Raw genomic sequence first — 20,144 nt, 5'->3', positions numbered from 1 at the left:
CCTCTTTTAAAAACCTAACTAACTGACCTCTCAACAACTTGTATTTATATAGCGCCTTTAATATAGGAAAACGTCCTAAGGCACTTCACAGGAGCATTACCAAACAAAACACCAAGTCACATAAGGACATATTAGAACGTGTGTCCAAATGCTTGGTCAATGAGGTAGGTTATAAGAAATGGCTTAAAGGGGAAGAGACAGGTGGAAAGGCAGAGAGGTTTAGGGGGGGAATTCCAGGACTTAGGGCCAAGACAGTTGAAAGCATGGCCACTGTGTGTCAGCCATGGGGGTTGGAGGGGGGGGGGTGGTGGAGGGGGGAGGAGGGAAGGTTTTGCCTGCAGAATCTGAATTCCATTCTCTCCCTTTTGTGAGCGCGGGGGAGAAAAGTTGATGAGGGGAAAAATATCAGGATGGAAAATAATGAAAAGGCAACACAGAGCTAGACCAGGAATGAATGATGGGGGTTTAGATGGGGAGTGGGGGGGCGTGTGACTGGTGTTTGGTCAAAAGTTTGTGGGTTCAATTCCCACTCAGGACTTAAGTACAAAAATCAAGGCTAGCGCTCCTGTGCAGTAATGAGGGAGTGCTATAGTGTCAGAGGTGCTGTCTTTTGGCTGAGATATTAAACTGAGGCCCCATCGGCCCTCTTAGGTAGACGTGAAGATCCCATGGCGCTATTTTGAAATACAGGGGAGTTATCCTTGGTGTCCTGGCAAATATTAATCCTGCAATCAACGTCACAAAAAACAGACTATCAGGTCATTGTCACCTTGCTGTTTGTAGGAGCTTGCTATTTGTAAATTGGCTGCCATGTTTCCTACATTACAACAGTGATTACACTTCAAAATTACTTCATCCAGTGGCCGTAAAAGGCACTACATAAATGCAAGCTTTTTCTTTAAATGATGGAGCAATGAAAATTGAGGAAGGCATGAGGCAAGAATTGGAGGAGCGCAGAGATCTCAAAGGGTGGTAGGGCTTCAGGAAGTTACAGAGACATGACGAAAAAGGATTGGAATTTTAAAATGAGCCATTACAGGAGCACAGGGGTGATGGGTGAATGGAACGGTGTGAGGGGGTATCTGTTCTGCAGTTTACTGTCCAACAAGAAGTTGGCATTTGGTTTCTAGACCTATCCCTCTCTGGGTGGGGAGTGGGGTGTTGGCTGGAAGAACAAATAGTCGAGACTGGGACCACGTTCTCCCTCCATCCCTGAAACTTTCTTCATGCGCAGCTCAGTAGGAAAGGACGGTCCCAGCCTTTATGGTGTGAGTGTTTGCTGGGAGTGCCTGAGATGAGGTCATGTCCCCGCTATGATAAAAGAGTCTCTGATTGCTTTCAGGTCCAATGCAAAGCTATGATGGTCTTCTTCCATTATTGTGTGATGTCCAACTACTTCTGGCTATTCATTGAAGGACTCTATCTCTTCACCCTGCTTGTCGAGACCTTCTTCCCTGAGCGCAGATACTTCTACTGGTACATCCTTATAGGCTGGGGTGAGTTTTTGCTGGCAATCTCTATGGAAGACAGCTAATTCACCTGCTGAGCATCGCAAGGCTCACCATAATGACATTAGCAATGATTTCGTTATGTTGTTTGGCAGAGGAAAAGGTGGAAAAAATTTGAATATTCCCATATTTAAATAACATTTCTGCATTTAATAGGAAACGTTGATTATAAATGTTGCCACTTACTTAGGAATTGCTAGGTGAAAAACCAGCATGCTAGCACAAGGTTATCAAATCTCACCTATCAGGAAAGATTGGATAGGCTGGGGCTCTTTTCTCTAGAAAAGAGAAGGCAGAGGGGTGACCTGATAGAGGTCTTTAAGATTATGAAGTGAGTTAATGGGGTAGATGTAGAGAAGATGTTTCCACTTGCAGGGCAGACCAGGGCTATAAATATAAGGTAGTCACTAATAAATCCAATCGGGATTTCAGGAGACATTCTTTACCCAGAGTGTGGTGAGAATGAGGCGAATGGCGTAGATGTATTTAAGGAGATGCAATAAAGAGGGAGAAATGAATAGAAAGATATGCAGATACGGTTAGATGAAGTCGAGTGGGTGAAGGTCTGTGTGGATCATTCAAACTGGCATAAACATGTTGGGTTGAATGGACTCTTTCTGTGCTGTGTATATACTATGGAGTATTATATAATAGTTCACCTTCTACCATCCTGTTAAGGATACATCGATAATTGTTGACTGAACAAAGTAATCAATCTCCATCAATTAGTCTACAATAGACCCAGAAAAGTGATTTGGACTCGGGAACTGGAGCTATGGTGTTGGAATTTGCAGAGGATAATAAATTGGGGGATGAAGAACATGAAGGACATAAGAAATAGGAGCAGGGGTAGACAATACAGACCCTCGCGCCTGCTCCACCTTTCAATACAATCACGGCTGATCTTATGCCTCAACTCAATTTTCCCGCCAGCTCCTCATATTCCCTGATTCCCCGAGAGACCAAAAATCAGTCTATCTCAGCCTTAAATACATTCAATGATGGAGTGTTCACAACCTTCTGGGGTGGAGAATTCCAAAGATTCACAACCCTCTGAGTGAAGAAATTTCTCCTCATCTCAGTCCTAAATGATCAGCCCCTTTATCCTGAGACTGTGCCTTTGTGTTCTAGATTCCCCAGCCAGGGGAAACAGCTTCTCAGTGTCTACCTGTCAAATGCCTTCAAGAACTTCAGAAAGTATGCCCCAATGTACTCAACCTTTCATCATAGGACAACCCTCTCATCCCAGGGACCAATCTAGTGAACCTTCGCTGTACCACCTCCAAGGCGTGCATATCCTTCCATAAATATGGAGAGCAAAACTGCACACGGTATTCCAGGTGTGATCGCAGCAAAGCCTGTACAATTGTAGCAAGACTTCTTTATTCTTGTACTCCAATCCCCTTTCAATAAAGGCCAACATACCAGTTGCCTTCCTAATTGCTTGCTGTACCTGAATGCCAATGTTTCTGTGTTCCTTGTATGAGAGGGACTGCATTAAATCCAGGAGGACATAAACAGGTTTGCAAAGTGAGTGGATGAATGGCCAATTAAATTCAATTCAATAACTACAAAGTGGGAGGTGCCAACTTTTCAGCAGGGAGGCCGTGGGCTAGAAATTCGATTCTGTGGCACTTGGGTTTTCAGCGCAACAGCTGCCATTTTGTGTCCAAAATCCATGACGTGCACATGCAATTCTGGTGTGGTCAGTGCAAGATGCCATTTTTATGAAATGAAATGAAAATGAAGCGTTGTTTACCGATTCCAGAAGCAGGCATTAGGCCATTAACATATGTAAATATGAGGCCTAATACCTGCTTCTGCTCCTTCTGGCAACTTTGCTGTGTATCCAAGGCAGTCATCACTAGTGCTGAACGCCTGCTGAAAAAGTAAGGCTAAACAGCACAAAAATGGAAAAACGGTTAGAACTCATTGACCTCCTAGATCTCTGTCCTCACCTCCGACTCCAATCTCCAGGCACCAACCGTGCATCCTCCCCCAGTCTCCTCCTAACCCCGATCTCCTACCCACCTCCGCCACCCTCCCAACAATACGGCAGACCCCTGCTATGTTTTTTCCCGACCTCCGATTCTCCACCTGTGGCTGAGGCACCCAAAAATTGGATGCTTCTGAAATTTCTGGGCCTGTATTCCTTGGAAGGTAAGAAAGTAAATAGAGTAAAAGAGCAAAAGGATCTGTTGAAGAAATAACATAAATTACCAAAAGTAGCAATGCAGCTTAATAAGGTCATTAAAAAAATATAAACAATGTATTGAAACGTCCCTTCTCTAATATTAGCTGCAATATCCCTTCTAATGACACCCTCCTGTCTCCTGTAACGTTCCGTCTAAGGTTCTCCCATTCCTTACCAGCTTTTACTGATTGTCCCAGTATCATTGCACTAGGGACATTGATCTGGTGAAAGTGAGTAATCCCAGAAATGACGGGTTAAAATCTTGCCTCAAATAGGGGAGAGGCAAAGCTCAGCAGAACAACACCATTTCTTTTCTCTCATTTCACATTTCAATGGAACCAATGTTTTGAAACAACAGCGGATGCTGGAAATCGGAAATCAAAACAGAAAGTTCTGGAAATGCTCAGCAGGTCAGGCAGCTTCTGTGGAGAGAGAAACAGAGTTAACATGTCAGGTCTGAAAAAAGTTAGAGATGTAACGGGTTTTAAGCAAATACAGAGGCAGACAAAGGGGAGGAGTGGAAAGAGCAGAAGGGAAGATCTGTGATCAGGTGGAAGGCGGGGGAGATTAAGTAACAAAAGGGATGATGGTGCAAGGCGAAAAGGAGTGGCAATGGAACAAGAGATGGGTCTAGAGGAGGTGTAAATAGCACAATGATGAATAGCTGCTGTCTGAAAACAAAAAAAGACAAGAAAAAGCAAAAGGAAACAGAATGGGGACCGAGATTGTGATCTGAAATTGTTGAACTCAATGTTGAGTCCAGAAGACTGTAAAGTGCCCAACGGAAAGATGAGATGCCGTTCCTCGAGTTTGGGTTAAGCTTCATCGGAATACTGCAGGAGGCTGAGGACAGAGAGGTCAGCGTGAGATCAAGGTGGAGAATTAAAATGACAGGCGACCGGATGCCCGGGTCACGCTTGCGGACTGAACGGAGGTGTTTCACAGAGCAGTCACCCAGTTTTGACTCCCCAGTGTAGAGGAGAATTTATTGTGAGCGGCGAGCACAGTATACTAATTTGGAAGAAGTAAATTGTTTTTTTTACCCTGAAGGAGTGTTTGGGGCCTTGGACAGTGAGGAAAGAGGAGGTAAAAGGTCAGGGAAACAGCAAGTGCTGGAAATACTCAGCAGATCTGGCAGCATCTGTGGAGAGAGAAACAGAGTTAACATTTCAGGTCTGTGACCTGTCATCAGGTCAGAATTAAGTATTGGGAAAACTGAAGCCATTGTTCTCAGTCCTTGCTCCAAACTCTGTTCCGTAGCTACAGACTCCATCCCTCTCCCTAGCAACTGTCTGAGATTAAATCTGACTTTCATAATCTTGGCGTCACATTTGACCCCGAGATGAGCTTCTGACGACATATTCGTGACATCACTAAGACTGCCTATTTCCACCTCCATAACATACAATAGAATCATAGAAAGTTTACGGCACAGAAAGAAGCCACTTGGCCCATCGTGTCTGTGCTGGCCGAGAAACAAGCCACCGAGCCTAACCCCACCTTCTAGCGTTTGGTCTGTAGCCCTGCAGATTACGGCACTTGAGATGCACATCCAGACTCCTTTTGAATGAGTTGAGGGTTTCTGTCTCTCCTACCATTTCAGGCAGTGAGTTCCAGATGCCCACCACCCTCTGAGTGAAAAAACTTTACCTCATCTCCCCTCTAATCTTTCTACCAATCACTTTAAATCTATGGCCCACCATCTGACTCCATCCCTGCCCTTGCCAATCTGCTGCTGAAACCCTCATTCATGCCTTTGTTACCTCATGACTTGACTATTCCAACGCACTGCTGGCTGGTCTCCCACATTCTACCCTCTTGTCAACTTGAGGTCATTAAAAATTCTGCTGCCCATGCCTTAACATGCACCAAGTCCCAGTCCCCTATCACCCCTGTGCTCACTGACCTACTTTAGCTCCCGGTCAAGCAATGGCTTGATTTTAAAATTCTCCATGGCCTCGCCTCTCCTTACCTCTGTGATCTCTTCCAGCCCACAACCCTCCGAGATAGCTGTCTCATCTAATTCTGGATTTTCAGCAAACTTGATTTTAATCTCTCCACCATTGGTGGCCGCATCTTCAGTTGCCCAGGTCCTAAGCTCTGGAATACCCTCCCTACACCTCTCTGCCTCTCTACCTCTTCACCTCACTTTCCTCCTTTAAGACACTCCTTAAAGCTTACCTTATTGGCCAAGCTTTTCGTCAGCTGACCTAAAATCTCTTTATGTAGCTCAGTGGCATATTTTGTTTTATAATGATCCTATGACATTTTATTATGTTAAACGTGCTATATAAATATTAGTTGTTGTTCCTGTTGTTGTTGCATCTCCTATGCTTGCATGGGAAGGCGCCTTGGGATGAGGAGGGGTGTTGGGGACGACTGAGGAGTGGACCAGGGTGTTACAGAGGGAACGGTCCCTGCAGAATGCTGAAAGGGGAAGGGAGGATGGTGGTATCACTCTGGAGGTGGTGGAAATGGCAGAGGATGATCTGTTCAATATGGAGGCTGGTGAGGTGAAGGATGAGGATTAGGGGAACCCGATCGTGGTTCTGGGAGGGGGGGGGGGGGGGGGAAGGGGTGAGAGCAGAAGTGTGTGAAATAGATCGGACACGGACGAGGGCCCTGTCAATCACAGGGGAGGTGGGCGGGGTATCCTGGGTTGTGGAAAAGGGAAAACATATCGGAAGCAGTAGGAGGGCAGTTTGCATTTTCCGAACAGATGCGACAGGGATGGAGAAACTGAGAGAATGGAATCGAGTCTTTACAAGATGTGAGGTGTGAGGAAGTGTCACTGTGGGAGTCCATGGGCTTATAGTGAATAATGGTTAATAGCCTATCCCCAGAAATGGAGATAGAGAAGTCAAGGAAGGGAGGGGAAGAGTTTGAGATGGAACATGTAAAGGTGAGAGAAGGGTGGAAATTGGAAACAAAGTCAATGAAATTTTCCAGTTCAGGGTGGGAGCAGGAAGGGGCACCATTACAGTCATCAATGTATCGGAAGAGAGATGAGGGAGAGGGTCTGGGTAGGGCTGGAAAAAGGAACGTTCCACCTATCCTGCAAAAAGGCAGGCATAGCCAGGACCCAGATGGGTTTCAGTAGCAACACCTTTTATTTGGAGGAAGTGAGTGGAGTTGAAGGAGAAGTTGTTCAATGTGAGAACAAGTTCAGCCAGGTGGAGGAGGGTGGCGGTGGATGGGGACTGGTTGGGCCTCTGTCCACGGAAGAAGCGAAGAGCCCTCAAACCGTCCTGGTGGGTGTTGGAGGTGTAAAGGGATTGGATGGGTAAAAGGATTCACTGTGTGGGGGGTAAGGTACCACCAAACACATCTTCCCCTCCCCTTTCAGCATTTCGAAGGAACCATTCTCTCTATTGCACCCTGGTCCAGTCCTCAGTCACCCCCAACACCCCTTTCTCATCCCGCAGTGTCTTCCTGTGCAAGCACCTGCCCTTTTACCTCCTCCCGTTTCACCTTTCAAGGCCCAAAACACTCCCTCCAGGTGATTCTATCACTTTCCTATTACTGTATTCACTGCTCACAATGCACGCACAGTGCGCTCGACATTTAAAAAATTCTTTCATGGGATGTTGGTATTGCTGGCAAGGCCAGCATTTATTGGGAACAGAGGAGGGCACCAGTAATTGGAGGTATTGGGGGAGGGAGCAGTAAATGGGGGGGGGGGGGGGATTGGAGGAGGGAGCAGTAAATGGAGGGATTGGGGGAGGGAGCAGTAAATGGGGGGGGGGGATTGGAGGAGGGAGCAGTAAATGGAGGGATTGGGGGAGGGAGCAGTAAATGGAGGGATTGGGGGAGGGAGCAGTAAATGGGGGGGATTGGGGGAGGGAGCTCCTGGTGGCGCTGCTGGGACTAAGACCTGCCGGCCCGACGATTGGCTGGCAGCTCAATGAGGTGGGACTTCCTCCCTCAAGTGGGCGGAAGTCCCGCCTTGGAACAATTAAAGCCCCGGGGACCCGGAAAATGCGGGACGGATCCCCGGGCCGGGCGGAAGCGGGTTCGCTACCAACTTTTACATCGGTGGCCGGCTCCCGTCCGCCCAATGTAAAATGCAGCCCCACTTGTGGGAGAGACCAAAACTAGGGGTGATTAATGTAATGGGCCAGTAACTAATAAATCCAGCAGGGAATTTAGAACAAACAGTCTCCAGCGAGTGGTGAGAATGTGGAACTCACTACCACAAGGAGTAGTTGAGGAGAATAGTTTGGATGCATTTAATGAGAAGCTTGATAAAGCCATGATGGAAAAAGCAATAGAAGGGTATGCTGATTGGGTGAGATAGAGTGGGAGGAAGTTCATGTGGAGCATAAATACCAACATGGACATGATGAACCGAATAGCCTGTTTTTCAGCTGTAAATTCTATGTAATTCTACGTAAAGATAAAAAGGTACCAAATATTTTGCACTCACAGCATCACAACAATTACTTTGAACTCACAATCTGTAGTTTGTGTGATGATGCCACTGGTTTCCAGGAATTGAATGCCAAAATCTAGGCTGACAATCCCGTGAGGGAGTGCTGCACTGTCGGAGGTGCCGCCTTTTAATGAGATGTTAAACTGAGTCCTCGTCTGCCCTCTCAGGTGGATGTAAAAGATCCCATGGCACTATTTTGAAGAAGAGCAGGGGAGTTCTCCCCGGTGTGCTCACCAATATTTATCCTCCAACCCACATCACAAAAAACAGATTATCTCATCATTATCGCATTGCTGTCTGTGGGAGCTTGCTGTGCGCATATTGATGCCCGTGTTTCCTGCATTACAACAGTGACTACACTTCAAAAATATTTGATTGGCTGTAAACCTCGTTGGGACGTCCAGTCGTCATGGAAGGTCCCACATAAATGCAAGTCTCAAACGATGCACTGAGGTGTGATGCAATTGGCCCACACCAGGTGGCAGCAGCTATCCACTCTGCTCTCCCCTCAGCCCAGTCCCTTCACCCGGAATAATGGAAAACTTCAGACATCAAAGAAAATGTATATGTATTCCGAGTGGAAAAACACATTTGTGTTTTTTTTAACAGGTACTCCCACCATTTGCGTCACTATTTGGACAGTGCTGAGGCTTCACTTTGATGATTCTGGGTAAGTGTGGCCTGCTTTTAGCCTCACCCTGATCAATTATTGTCGGTGTTGGGGGGGAACAGGGAGAATGAACAGCCGAGCTCACCCATGACAACCCGCCCTCATTCACCTGCACTCTGTAACACATTGTCTTTCCTCTGTTTCTAGTTGTTGGGAAACAAATGAACATCGAGCCCTGTGGTGGGTTATTAAAGGCCCAGTCATTGTGTCAATCATGGTAAGCATCGAAATGGATGGAAAAGTTACTGAGGAACTGTATCCTCTTCGTAAAGAAATCCACTCAACCATGTCTATTCTGTGCATGTTTAAACACATCCATCCACTGCATTCAATTAAAATGGGCCAGTAGTATTGCAACTGATGTGTACAGTAGCATAGTGGTTATGTTACTGGGCTAGTAATCTAGAATACAGGCTCATAACCTGGAGATATGGGTTCAGATCTCACCACAGCTGCTGGGAAATTTAAATTCAGTTCGTTAAATAAATCTCAAATAAGCTAGTAATGCTGACCATGAAACTACCTGACTGTTGTGAAAATCCATCAAATGTCCTTTAGGGACGGAAATCTGCTGTTATTACCCGGTCTGGCCTACATGTGACTCCAGACCCACAGCAATGGACTGAAAAGGAAAATACTTGGGATGCTGGAAATTCTCAGCAGGTTGGGCAGCATCTGGGGAGAGAAAAACAGAGTTAACGTTTCAGATTGGTGACCTTTCATCAGAACTTGTGACTCGTAACTAGCCTCACAAGCCACTCCATTCTATTCAAGAAGGCAGCTCACCACCACCTTCTCAAGAGCAATTTGGGATGGGCAGTAAATGCTGGCCTGGCCAGTGATGCTCATGTCCTTGTGTACGAACAAAACAAAAGGAACAGGAGTAGGCCATTCAGCCCCTCGAGCCTGCATGTACTGTATGAGCTTCATTTGTACAGTACGTCAGCCCAGGTACCGTTGTAAGCGAAACACACAGGTTAAAGTTCATGGGGTTTGGCGGTAGATTGGAAGTGGTGATTGGGTAAATCCTTGCAGAGCTTGACATGCAAGTGAAGAATCTGCCAACTGATTGCGTTCTCTTGTGCTTTCCACCAGGTAAACTTCATCCTGTTCATCGGAATCATATTTATTCTGGTGCAAAAGCTCCAGTCACCTGATATCGGAGGCAATGAGTCCAGTATTTATTTGTAAGTGTTTGATGTTTGACTTGGAAACTCATGTTGGGTTAAAATGTCACCTGCTGTACACACAGGAAAAGGTTCGCGTTTGTCACTTGGGTGTTTGGGATGCGGGTGAATTGCCCCTGGTCTTTGATGTGACTTTATTATTTTGCATGTTGTCACTTTGGGGGGCGGTGGGGGGGGGGGGGTTTCCAAGCTGCTTGTGACACAGTTGGATCCAGCAGGTCTCTCTGAGGAGGGGGTTAGAGCTCTGAATGCAGCTTCCTTCTAACTCACTGGGGCTTATTTTGACCCTGGCTGCAACGTGAACTATCTAGAATCAGCCCTTCATTACATGCATGCACCCGATTTATTTTTCCATTGCAGTTAATGGGAAATCAGGAGAGATGTATGAATCATAGAATATTACAGAGAGAAGGAGGCCATTTGGTCCATTGTGTCTGTACAGGCCGATGAGCGATCCAGCCTAATCCCACCTTGCAGCTCTTGGCCTGTAGCCCTGTCGGTTATGACACCTCAAGGGCTGAATTTAGTGTTCCCGTCGCGGGTCCTGGCAGCAAAGCCGGAGTGGGTGTTGTCGCCACCCGTGACGCACGGGGCTGGCTGACCGAAATTGTGCGGCTGGTGGTCATTTTATATCATGGAGGTGCGGGGCCAGTCATATTGCACGACGGAGGTGGGCTCCGAAGCACTGACTGCAGTGCGCCCGAGATATAGACCACCCAACTCTTGCACCTAATACAATGCCCACCCGTGCAGAGTGATCCCACGCTATGCCCACCAGACTTTCTCACCCGGGACCAAGCACACCCGTGCAGAGTGCCCAGCACTGCCTGCCAGCAATGGCCTCTGCTCCCCCTATTCCTCAGTCCACTGCTCTCCATGGTCGCCTTCCTGTCACAGCACTGAGATCTCACCTCGGTGCCACCACTTTTCAATGGCCGGGGATCGGAAGGTACATGAGGGCAGCCCGCAGTCCACTTATTCCCAAGCTCCCCCATTGAATCGCTAGTAATTGCATTCAAATGTGTTATAACTATCTGTACACCGATACAAATGGCAGTCACGTCACATTGGTGTGGGCCGCCTTGGAGCTTTCCTGCTGCTGACTAAATCCAGAACCGACTTCATGACCTCGGATTTCTGGGTGGACGAGTCCAATGCTATTCTCCGGACCCCCCCCCCCCGCCGCACCCCGTTCCGGTTGCCTCCATTCCTGCTCCAAACAGCCTCACTAAATTCTATCCCAAATACATATCCAAGTGTTTTTTAAAGCAATGAGGGTTTCTGTCTCCACCACCCTTTCAGTGAGCAGTGAGTTCCAGACCCCCGCCACCCTCTGGGCGAAAAGGTTTCTCCTCAACTCCCCTCTAATCCTTCTACCAATTACTTTAAATTGATGCCCCTGGTTATTGACCTCTCTGCTAATGGAAATACATCCTTCCTATCCACTCTGTCTAGGCCCTTCATAATTTTATATGCTTCAATTAAATCTCACCTCAGCCTCCTCTCTTCCAAAGAAAACCACCCCAGCCTATCAAGTCTTGTCACAACAACTTGTTACATAAAAAATAATTGCCATCGCCTCAAGTACTCTTTGTAGTTGTGGGGTCCACTTTCTCACCATTCTCTGGCTATCTAATACTGTCAGCTCGCTCAGGAGACTAATGCTAAATTAACCTCACCAATTCATAGCAATCAAAATTCAAGCATTCCAATATAAAAGCAAAATACTGCGGATGCTGGAAATCTGAAATAAAAACCACTCAGCAGGTCTGGCAGCATCTGTGGAAAGAGAAGCAGAGTTAACGTTTTGGGTCAGTGGCCCTTCTTCAGAACTGACAAATATTAAAAATGTCACAGGTTATAAGCAAGTGAGGTGGGGTGGGGCAAGAGATAACAAAGGAGAAGGTGTAGATTGAACAAGGCCACATAGCTGACCAAAAGGTCATGGAGCAAAGGCAAACAATATGTTAATGGTGTGTTGAAAGACAAAGCATTAGTACAGATAAGGTGTTAACGGACTGAATATTGAACAGCAGCAAGTACAAACATGAAAAAAAACAGTGGGTAAGCAAACTGAACAAACGAAGATGAAATGAAATAAATGCAAAAAAAGGTTGTAAAAAATGTAAAAAAGAAAAAAAGAAAAAAGAAAAAACAACTAAAAATGAAAGTAAAATGGGGGGCTGTCATGCTCTGAAATTATTGAACTCAATGTTCAGTCCGGCAGGCTGTAGTGTGCCTAATCGGTAGATGAGATGCTGTTCCTTGAGCTTGCGTTGATGTTCACTGGAACACTGCAGCAATCCCAGGACAGAGATGTGAGCATGAGAGCAGGGGGGAGTGTTGAAATGGCAAGTAACCGGAAGCTCGGGGTCCTGCTTGCGGACTGAGCGGAGGTGTTCCGCAAAGCGGTCACCCAGTCTGCGCTTGGTCTCCCCAATGTAGAGGAGACTACACTGTGAGCAGCGAATACAGTATACTACATTGAAAGAAGTACAAGTAAATCGCTGCTTCACCTAAAAGGAGTGTTTGGGGCCTGGGATCGTGAGGAGAGAGGAGGTAAATGGGCAGGTATTACACCTCCTGCGATTGCAGGGGAAGGTGCCATGGGACAGGGACGAGGTGGTGGGGTTAATGGAGGAGTGGACCAGGGTGTCGCGGAGGGAACGATCCCTTCAGAATGCTGACAGGGGAAGGGAGGGGAAGATGCGTTTGGTAGTGGCCACTGTCCTGATGCCTACTATGGGAGAGGATAGGGTTAGGATTCAATGGTGATGCCTTTGAAGTTGAATGACCCAGGTCCCAGTTGTGTTGCGGGGCGGGATCCATCCGTGTCGGGGTGAGGGACAGGCTCATCCCTTGAGGGCTGGAGAGGTTTTTAACTCCTGGGTCTCATTTCCATATCCAGGGTCACGACCCCTGCCCAGATTTTGGTGGTAGGAGGCGCGGAGGAGGGTAGTGGGGAAGAAGCAGAGGGAAGGGGAGAGTGAGGGCTGTATCAGCATCTTCAGAATCGGGGGCGAAGGATGTGAAAACAGTGGGGGTGAGGAACGTGGAGAGTGAGAGACAGAAACACACTGAGTCCCCTGGAGAAATGAACCCGCTATTATTGCTGTGTTAAGAACTTATCTCCATGATAAGTGGTCTCTGCAGACTATTGAAAAGATCGGATGTCCACCAAAGCTATTAAGTATCATCACCTCATTCCAGGGCAATATGAATGGTACATTTCAGCATAGCGGCGCCTCATCAGACCCCTTTCCTATCCAGAGTGGCGTGAAACAGGGCTGTGTTCTCACACCTACACTGTTTGGTTTCTTCTTCTCACTGCTGTTCTCACATGTGTTCAAGTCTTCAGAAGAAGGAATTTTCCTCCACACAAGATCAGGGGGCAGGTTGTTCAACCTTGCCCGTCAAAGAGCGAAGACCAAAGTACGGAAAGTCCTCATCAGGGAACTCCTCTTTGCTGACGATGCTGCATTAACATCTCACACTGAAGAGTGTCTGCAGAGTCTCATTGACAGGTTTGCAGCTGCCTGTAATTTGGCCGAACCATAAACCTCAAGAAAACGAACATCATGGGGCAGGACGTCAGAAATGCTCCATCCATCAATATTGACGACCACGCTCTGGAGCTGGTTCAAGAGTTCACCTACCTAGGCTCAACTATCACCAGTAACCTGTCTCTCGATGCGGAAATCAACAAGCACATGGGAAAGGCTTCCACTGCTATGTCCAGACTGGCCAAGAGAGTGTGGGAAAATGGTGCACTGACACAGAACACAAAAGTCCGAGTGTATCAAGCCTGTGTCCTCAGTACCTTGCTCTACGCAGCGAGGCCTGGACAACGTATGTCAGCCAAGAGCGACATCTCAACTCATTCCATCTTCGCTGCCTCCGGAGAATACTTTGCATCAGGTGGCAGGACCGTATCTCCAACACAGAAGTCCTCGAGGCGGCCAACATCCCCAGCTTATATACACTACTGAGTCAGCGGCGCTTGAGATGGCTTGGCCATGTGAGCCGCATGGAAGATGGCAGGATCCCCAAGGACACATTGTACAGCGAGCTCGCCACTGGTATCAGACCCACCGGCCGTCCATGTCTCCGCTTTAAAGACGTCTGCAAATGTGACATGAAGTCCTGTGACATTGATCACAAGTCGTGGGAGTCAGTTGCCAGTGATCGACAGAGCTGGCAGACAGCCATAAAGGTGGGGATAAACAGTGGTGAGTCGAAGAGACTTAGCAGTTGGCAGGAAATAAGACAGAAGCGCAAGGGGAGAGTGAACTGTGTAACAGCCCTGACAACCAATTTTATCTGCAGCACCTGTGGAAGAGTCTGTCACTCTAGAATTGGCCTTTATAGTCACTCCAGGCGCTGCTTCACAAACCACTGACCACCTCTCGGCGCTTACCCATTGTCTCTCGAGACAAGGAGGCCAAAGAAGAAGAAGAAAGAAGAAATTACCTCCATGATTAAAGCAACACCCAGCATCTATGTTTGACGTAACCATCATATTTAGCGAGAGCCCTTTACTAACAGACCAAATCTTTGAACATTACATAAGATATGTGAATCATTTATGTTGATACATTATTGTTCAGATTATTATGTGAGTAGCTGCAGGGAGCAAATTAAATTTGAGTCAGATTTAGCTGTAGCCCCGCATCTAATGGTGGCTTCCATTTGTTAGACTTACTCCCACACTCTTCAGCTCAGAATATTTTGGCCTAGTAAGTTACTGAAGGTGAGAGGAGAAAAACCCAGTGCGAGGGGAGACAGGGCACCTGGGACCTCACTGAACAGAGTTGGCAACAGGGCACCATAGTATCATAGAATCATCGAATGGTTACAGCACAGAAGGAGGCCATTCAGCCCATCGAGTCTAGGTGGACTTTCTGCAAGAGCAGCTCACCTAGTCCCACTCCCCCAACCTTTTCTCCGTAGCCCTGCAAATTGTTTCTATTCAGATAATAATCCAAATCCCTTTTGAAGGCCATGGTTGAATCTGCCTCCACCACACTCTCAGGCAGTGCATTCCAGATCCTAACCACTCGCTGTGTAAAAGGATTTTTCCTCACGTCCCCTCTGGTTCCTCTTGTTCTCGACCCTTCCTCCAATGGGAACAGTCTCTCCCTATCTACTCTGTCTAGACCCCTCATGATTTTGAACACCTCTATCAAATCGCCTCTTAATCATCTCGAAGGAGAACAGCCCTAGTCTCTCCTGAGGAAAGACTGATTAATGAACTCGGGAAGGAAGATTGTCTCTCCGCTGTTTAGTTACTGAGTCATTATCGAAGCATTAGTTTATTTCTCTATAAATTTTTAATTGTTTTCCTGTGTGTATAGCATTTTGATAGTATGTTATAAGGTTGTATCAATCTGCAACTGTGTGAAGCTGGTTTTATTTACCTACACAATTAGCAATCATTGGTTATGTAGTACAGTGTTGATTACAAAGCTTATTTCTTAAAAAGGGCTGAATATTAAAGTGAGCAGAGTGTGTGAGCTCTTTACACAGTCAATAACTAACAGTGCACTGCCATATTGTCTTGTTCTACCAGCAGGCTGATATTCATGTTTTATTCTCTTAATTTCATAGTCTTTAGCATCAGTTTTTCTTAGTAGGTCTTCTTGTCTCCCTTCCTCGCCCGAGGGCATTAGCTCCTTGCTGGAGTGCAGCTCTGACCATCTTCCACTTTGTGCATGAGTCCTGACCATGTGTCGAACCCTGACCATGTGTCGAGCCCTGACCATGTGTCGAGTCCTGACCATGTGTCGAGCCCTGACCATGTGTCGAACCCTGACCATGTGTCGAGTCCTGACCATGTGTCGAGTCCTGACCATGTGTCGAGCCCTGACCATGTGTCGAGCCCTGACTATGTGTTGAGGGGCTACTCAACTCCCCCTTCCACAGTCGAATAGCCTGCTAACAGTGCACCCACATTGGCCTATACTTAAAGGAAAGGGGATTGGAGGAATGCTGGCGCATATGGAAGCTACGGCCAATGCCCTCAGGAGAGGAGAGGAGAGGAGGGAAGCTGGAGGGAGTGTGGAATGGAAATGGCTATCCCATTTACTGTTGTGATGTTTATTTCCCACATTTGTGATATGTACCATTCGCAGCTACTTTGTTCTGGTTCTATCATCTGTCACCCAGTCCCTCCATTGGCATTTTGCATACAATAACATCAGTCACAGTTAATGCTGCAGCTGAATTCACAGATTCATTTGATCGCACTGGCTGAGTAAATACTGCCTGGGATAGCAGCACAAGAAGACAGGAGATCAGGAGATGAAGGGAAAGATTAGGCCACAGTTCAGGAAGTATTGTTACACAGAGAGGGAAATCTACAGCAACAACAGGATAACCAGGAGGAATGGTTGAGGGCAGAACACTGGAGCCATTCAATAAACACTGCAATGGCAAAATTATAGGGATGGTTTTCTGGAAGATGGAAAATCTTTGTGTCCCGACTGTATGCTTTGAAAAAGTGCACCAGCGTAAAGCCTGGCTCGGGTATAAAACTAAAACCCGACCTGGGCCCGACCCAACAACAGCCAACCCGAACCCAAACCAGGCCTGAGTCCTTTAATTGTTTTAAATGCCCGACCCAAACTGAAAATAACCAACATATTATTGAAACAGGAAAAAGTCGTAGATTAAAATGAAAACAATATGAAACAAAACAGTACAGTCCAGCCCAAGCCGACCCCGAATGCTGAACGCAGAAGACAAATCCGACCCGAGCCCGACACATGTAGTCAGGTTTGGTCGGGTTCGTGTCGGGTAGGCAGGCTTTTCACAAACCACATGATATGATGAATATAACATGGACCTGTGGAGACAAATGGCTTGGTTCTGTGCTGGAAATACTTTGAGGCTTTGAGAGAGGGTAGATTCACTGGGATGCCGCCCTCTTTATCAGGAAATACTAATACAAAGTTCTGGAAAATTGGGTCTGTTAGAACAACACATCATCGGGGGTAACAATAGAAGTGTTTAAACTTCTACAAGGATGTAACAGGCTAGGTAGAAGAAGACTGTTTACAGTAATTGTGGTGTCAAGGCTCAGTAAAGTAGTGACGTTGAAAGTTTGATAGTGCGTGAACGTAGAGAAGAGAAATGAAAGGAGAAGTTTTACGAATACCAGCCTTGGGACACATTCAGGAATTGAATAGGGAGCTCCGGAAGCTCTGACAAGGTTCCATCTGCTCAGAGTGTAAGTTGATTTTTTTTTTTAAATCAGCCCTCACATCTTTCGTGGGGTCACCACATCCCGATGGCGATTTCTTTTTGAGATTTCGAGGCACTGCAGTGGAGTTGGGAGATCACAGCTGACGGCTCAACGGGTTAACGCATCTTTGGCTGCTTCTGGGTTTATAAGGATGTGAAGTTAATTCCCAATACAGACTTGAACTGTGACACTTTTGTAATGTTGACCATTATTATTCTTTCTGGTTTTCTGATAGCTCCTGTATATAGCGGTCCTAGAACAGTGCTTTATTTCAATCTCTCGCTAACTCATAACCTATGTCTTTCTCTTTCTCTGCTGACAATAGATCCCATTTTTGTTTAGTTTGTAAATTGTTCTTTATTTGATATTTTTTTCATATCATTTTGGTCTCTCAGAGAAGCAAGGGATAAGGAGAGTGGGCGGGAAAGTAGAGTTGAAGCCCAAGATCAGCCATGATCGTATTGAACAGGGGAGCAGGCTCGAGAGACTGTATAGTCCAGTCCTGCCCCCTATTCTAATCTTCTCACAAAGACACAAATGTTGTGACACTTAACCTAAAAAAAATCCCTTGGAGGACAAACTTAATCCACGTGTTTCGAAGACTTGCTATTGCTACTGTTTGCTGCTACTATGCTACCATGCACTTTCTTTTAAGGGCAGTAGAGGTCGCGGGTTTGGAAGGTCCTGTCGAAGAAGGTGTATTGCGTTTGCTGCAGTGCATCTTGTATATGGTACACGCTGCTGCCACTGTGCATCAGTGGTGGAGGGAGTGAATGTTGAAGGTGGTGAATGGGGTGCCAATCAAGCAGGCTGCTTTGCCCTGGATGGTGTCGAGCTCTTTGAGTGTTGTTGAGTGCAAGGATAAGAAAGCAATGATGGATTTACAGAAAACATTGGACCTCAGTGAGAGTGTTTTGTGCAGTTTTGGGCACCTCATTAAAGAAAGCGCATTAAAGCAATAGTGTGTACAATATAGATTGACCAGGATGCTGTTGTTGGACAATGGGTGTTCTTACTTATAAGTTTATATCTTACTCCTCAAAATGATAGGGCTCAAAGCATTTCCTGCTAACCTACATAGAGTTATTAAGCATACAGTAGCAATGATCACTGACTAATAATTAACCATGCAGTTAACAGCGAAACGTGTGGCCAAGCCAGAGGATCCAAAAAGACAGACTGTAGTTCCGAGCTTGGTGTACCTGGTTGTCCAAACCTTAAACAAATTCAGAGTATTTATCACAACATCTCTTTATACCTTTTTTCTCAACTGATTCAAGACGATTCACGTTTCTATATTACCTAATCCGCTGTTAGCATGCAACACTGATTTTCCCGTCCTCTTCTTACAGCCGCAGATTGTATTCCCTAACTTATCTCACACTCCCTAACTTTCTAGATCTAGGTCTTACTCAGGCAGGGGCTTATCTTCCAATATTGCAGTGAACAATGTCTGCTTGTTTGTTTGGTGCTGAATTTCTTAACGATCAAAGCCTGCCTCTTCTAAGTGTTCTGTATAATTATACTGGGAATGGCTGCATAGTGATAATGTTGCTACAAGAGTAATCCAGAAGCCTGGACTAATACTCCAGGGACATGGGTTCAAATCCCACTATGGCAGATAATGGAATTTAAATTCAATTCATTAATAAACCTGGAATTAAAAAGCTACTTTCACTAATAACAATCATGAAACTATCAGATTGTGGTAAAAAACCTATCTGGTTCACTCATGCCCTTCAGGGGAGAAAGTCTGCTGTCCTTACCCAGTCTGATCTATATGTGACTCCAGGCCCACAGCAATGTGGTTAACTGCCCTCTGAAATGGCCTAGCAAGCCACTCAGTTATATCAAATGGCTACAGAAAAGTCAAATACTAATAAAACTGGACAGACCACCTGATATCAACCTAGGCACCGGAAACAACAATGGCAAACCCAGCCCTGTCGATCCTGCAAAGTCCTCCTTATTAACATCTGGGGGCTTGTGCCAAAGTTGGGAGAGCTGTCCCACAGACTAGTCAAGCAACAGCCTGACATAGTCATACTCACGGAATCATACCTTACAGACAATGAATGTCCCAGATTCCTCCATCACTGTCCCTGGCTCTGTCCTCCTGGTGGGACAGTGGTATACAATTGGGAAGTAGTGGCTCCGGATCCCATAAAGTCTCATGGCATCGGGTCAAATGTGGGCAAGGAAACCTCCTGTTTATTACCACCTACCCCCCTCCCTCAGCTGATGAGTCAGTACTCCTCCATGTTGAACACCACTTGGAGGAAGCACTGAGGGTGGCGAGGGCACAGATTGTACTCTGGGTGGGGGACTTCAATGTCCATCACCAAGAGTGGCTCAGTAGCAGTGATCTAGCTGAGTGCTGAAGGGCGTATCTGCTAGGCTGGGCCTACGACAGGTGGTGAGAGAACCAACAAGAGGGAAAAACCTACTTGACCTCGTCCTCACCAATCTACCTGTCGCAGATGCATCTGTCCATGACAGTATTGGTAGGAATGGCCACCGCACAGTCCTTTGGAGACAAAGTCTGTCTTCACAGTGAGGATACCCTCCATTGTGTTGTGTGGCACTACCACCATGCTAAATGGGTTAGATTCAGAACAGATCTAGCAATACAAAACTGGGCATCCATGAGGCACTGTGGACCATACGCAGCAGCAGAATTGTACTCAACCACAATCTATAACCCCATGGCCCAACATATCCCCCACTCTACCATTACCATCAAGCTGGGGGAACAACCCTGGTTCAGTGAAGAGTGCAGGAGGGCATGCCAGAAGCAGCACCAGGCATTTATTTGTTTCTTTCTTTGGCCTCCTTGTCTCAAGAGACAATGGGTAAGCACCTAGAGGTGGTCAGTGGTTTGTGGAGCAGCGCCTGGAGTGGCTGTAAATG

At 46.5% G+C, this 20,144-nt stretch overlaps 1 protein-coding gene across 1 annotated transcript in view; it reads left to right on the top strand.

Moving 5' to 3' along the window:
• LOC137381049 (pituitary adenylate cyclase-activating polypeptide type I receptor-like) overlaps nucleotides 1-20,144 on the top strand; it is a 114,417-nt gene that overhangs the window by 64,070 nt on the left and 30,203 nt on the right. The window contains exons 8-11 of the mRNA XM_068053445.1: nucleotides 1,343-1,496; nucleotides 8,744-8,804; nucleotides 8,952-9,021; nucleotides 9,900-9,991. Of these exons, the coding sequence (XP_067909546.1) occupies nucleotides 1,343-1,496; nucleotides 8,744-8,804; nucleotides 8,952-9,021; nucleotides 9,900-9,991 (377 nt within the window). The remainder of the gene's footprint in view (nucleotides 1-1,342; nucleotides 1,497-8,743; nucleotides 8,805-8,951; nucleotides 9,022-9,899; nucleotides 9,992-20,144) is intronic.

This window comes from Heterodontus francisci, chromosome 2 (assembly GCF_036365525.1).
Source record: "Heterodontus francisci isolate sHetFra1 chromosome 2, sHetFra1.hap1, whole genome shotgun sequence".
NCBI classification, from domain to species: Eukaryota; Metazoa; Chordata; class Chondrichthyes; order Heterodontiformes; family Heterodontidae; genus Heterodontus; species Heterodontus francisci.
This window is presented reverse-complemented; position numbering and strand designations above follow the sequence as displayed.